Source organism: Neopelma chrysocephalum, unplaced genomic scaffold (assembly GCF_003984885.1).
Source record: "Neopelma chrysocephalum unplaced genomic scaffold, ASM398488v2 Primary Assembly neopelma1_95572, whole genome shotgun sequence".
Lineage (NCBI taxonomy): Eukaryota > Metazoa > Chordata > Aves > Passeriformes > Pipridae > Neopelma > Neopelma chrysocephalum.
In genome coordinates, this window is record NW_020924242.1 from 1 (window position 1) to 2260 (window position 2260).

Consider the following 2260-nt stretch of genomic DNA (forward strand, 5'->3'; position numbering starts at 1 on the left):
CCTGAGCCCCTCCCTGTGCAGGTGGACGTGCTGGTGACCACGGCGGGGGGGGTGGAGGAGGACCTGATCAAGTGCCTGGCACCCACCTACATCGGGGACTTCCACCTGCGGGGCCGGGACCTGCGGGAGAGCGGCATCAACAGGTCCGAGGGAGGGGAGAGATGGGAGGCCGGGGACCCTTCTGGGGCCACCTCTGAGCTCACCTCGGGGTCATTTTGGGGTCCCCCAGGATCGGGAACCTGCTGGTGCCCAACGACAACTACTGCAAGTTTGAGGACTGGCTGATGCCCATCCTGGACCGGATGGTGGAGGAGCAGGACACGCAGGTAAGGGGGGGACGCCCACCCACCTGAGAAGGTTTGTGGGGTCCCTGGACACCTGAGTTGCCCCTGGCTCTGGGTGGGGGTTTGAGGGAGTCCCAGGACCCCCCCAGGCCGGGGGTCCTGAGCCTGGTTTCCCCCCCAGGGCGTGCGGTGGACGCCGTCCCGGGTGATCGCGCGGCTGGGGAAGGAGATCAACCACCCCGAGTCGGTCTGTTACTGGGCCCAGAAGGTACTGGGGGGCACTGGGAAGCACTGGGGGGGGCTCTGGGGGGGGGTGTCACCAGGGATATCACCGCGTGTCCCCCCCCTCTCAGAACAACATCCCGGTGCTGAGCCCGGCGCTCACCGACGGCTCCCTGGGGGACATGATCTTCTTCCACTCCTACAAACGCCCGGGGCTGGTGCTGGACATTGTGGAGGGTGAGTGATCCTCCTGGGGGTCCCCTCCGGGGTTTTGGGGGGGGGTCTCCAGTTGTCCTGACCCCCCCTCTGTGCCCGCAGACCTGCGGCTCATCAACACCCAGGCCATCTTCGCCCTCAAGACCGGGATGATCATCCTGGGCGGGGGCCTGGTCAAGCACCACATCGCCAACGCCAACCTCATGGTGAGGGGGGCTTGGAGGGGGGTGTCCCAGGGGTGGGGAGGGGGGCACGGGGACCCCCCCCAGGACTCACAGCTGCGTCCCCTCCCCATCAGAGGAACGGCGCCGACTTCTCCGTGTACGTGAACACGGCGCAGGAGTTCGACGGCTCCGACTCGGGCGCGCGGCCGGACGAGGCCGTGTCCTGGGGCAAGATCCGCGTGGACGCCACCCCCGTCAAGGTTGGGGGGGGTCCAGGGGAGTCTGGGGGAGAAGTTTGGGGGGGCTTTGGAAGGGGGAGAACCCCCCTGACTCCCTCCCCTGGCGCAGGTTTACGCCGACGCCTCGCTGGTGTTCCCGTTGCTGGTGGCCGAGACCTTCGCCCGCAGCGCCGACGCCTTCCCGGTGCCAGGGGGGCACTGAGGGACTCCCCGGCTCGGGGGTGACCCCCACACGCATCCCCAGGGTGGGGGACAGTGGGGTGACACCCCCTGGGAAGGGAGGGGGGGTACAGGAGACTTCCACACCTGCCCTCCCCTGTCCCCGTCCCCTTGTCCCCCATCCCCTCCCCGCTGCTTGTATTTATTTGAGCTCCCAATAAACCACAGCCGGGTCTCCACTAAGGGGGGTTTATTCCTCATTCCAGGGGAGCCCGGGGGGGGGCCCCCAGCCCCTCGAAACCCCCCCCCAAAGCCCTGTCAGGTGTCGGGGTCCCCCTCTGGCTGGAAGTTCTCCTCCCTCCACAGCGTCACCTGGCCCTGGGTGGCCGCCAGCACGCAGGGCAGGCGCGGGTGGAAGGCCAAGGACTGCACCACCCCCGTGCCCACGGGCAGGCTGAGCGCCAACGAGCCCTGGGGGGGACACAAGGGGGTCAATGAGGGGCTGGGGGGTCCCCAAAGCCCCCCCAGCACCTTGTGCTCACCTCCACCAGGTCCCAGAAGTAAACGTGTCCGTCCTCGGAGGCGCAGCCCACGTGCGTGTCCTGCTCGCTCAGGACACAGTCCAGCCTGTACGTGGTGCTGCGGTGCCCCGTGTACCTGGGCAAGGGGGGGGCTGGGGGTGAGGGGAGGGGGCTTGAAGACCCCCCCCAAGAGGGTGGGAAGGGGTTTGGGGAGGGCTCTTACTCGCCCAGCAGCTCCCCCGTGTCCTTGTCCAGCAGCCGGAGGGTGGAGTCCAGGCTGGCGACCAGCGCGCACTGCCCGTCCTTGGTGAAGCACACGCTGGTGATGGGGCCTGCAGGGACATGGGGAGACCCCTCCCCACTTTAGAAGCCCCCTCCCCACTTTAGGACACCCCCCCCAAACCTGGGAATGCCCCCAGAGCTCTCCCACCCCCCAAAATCACTGCCTGTCCTTG

General features: G+C 68.1%; 2 protein-coding genes across 2 annotated transcripts; one reads left to right on the plus strand and one right to left on the minus strand.

Annotated features, from left to right (window-relative positions):
• Positions 1 to 6: 6 nt before the first annotated feature.
• DHPS (deoxyhypusine synthase) lies at positions 7 to 1525 on the plus strand (the record flags this gene model as incomplete). Its single annotated transcript, XM_027708122.1, has 7 exons — positions 7 to 143; positions 230 to 326; positions 466 to 552; positions 638 to 743; positions 825 to 928; positions 1021 to 1146; positions 1235 to 1525. Coding segments are annotated over 7 exons (750 nt in total), but the record flags the coding sequence as incomplete, so codon positions are not given.
• On the minus strand, positions 1518 to 2166 carry WDR83 (WD repeat domain 83; the record flags this gene model as incomplete). The annotated part of the gene is made up of 3 exons (XM_027708123.1): positions 1518 to 1755; positions 1827 to 1941; positions 2029 to 2166. Coding segments are annotated over 3 exons (406 nt in total), but the record flags the coding sequence as incomplete, so codon positions are not given.
• Positions 2167 to 2260: the final 94 nt, after the last annotated feature.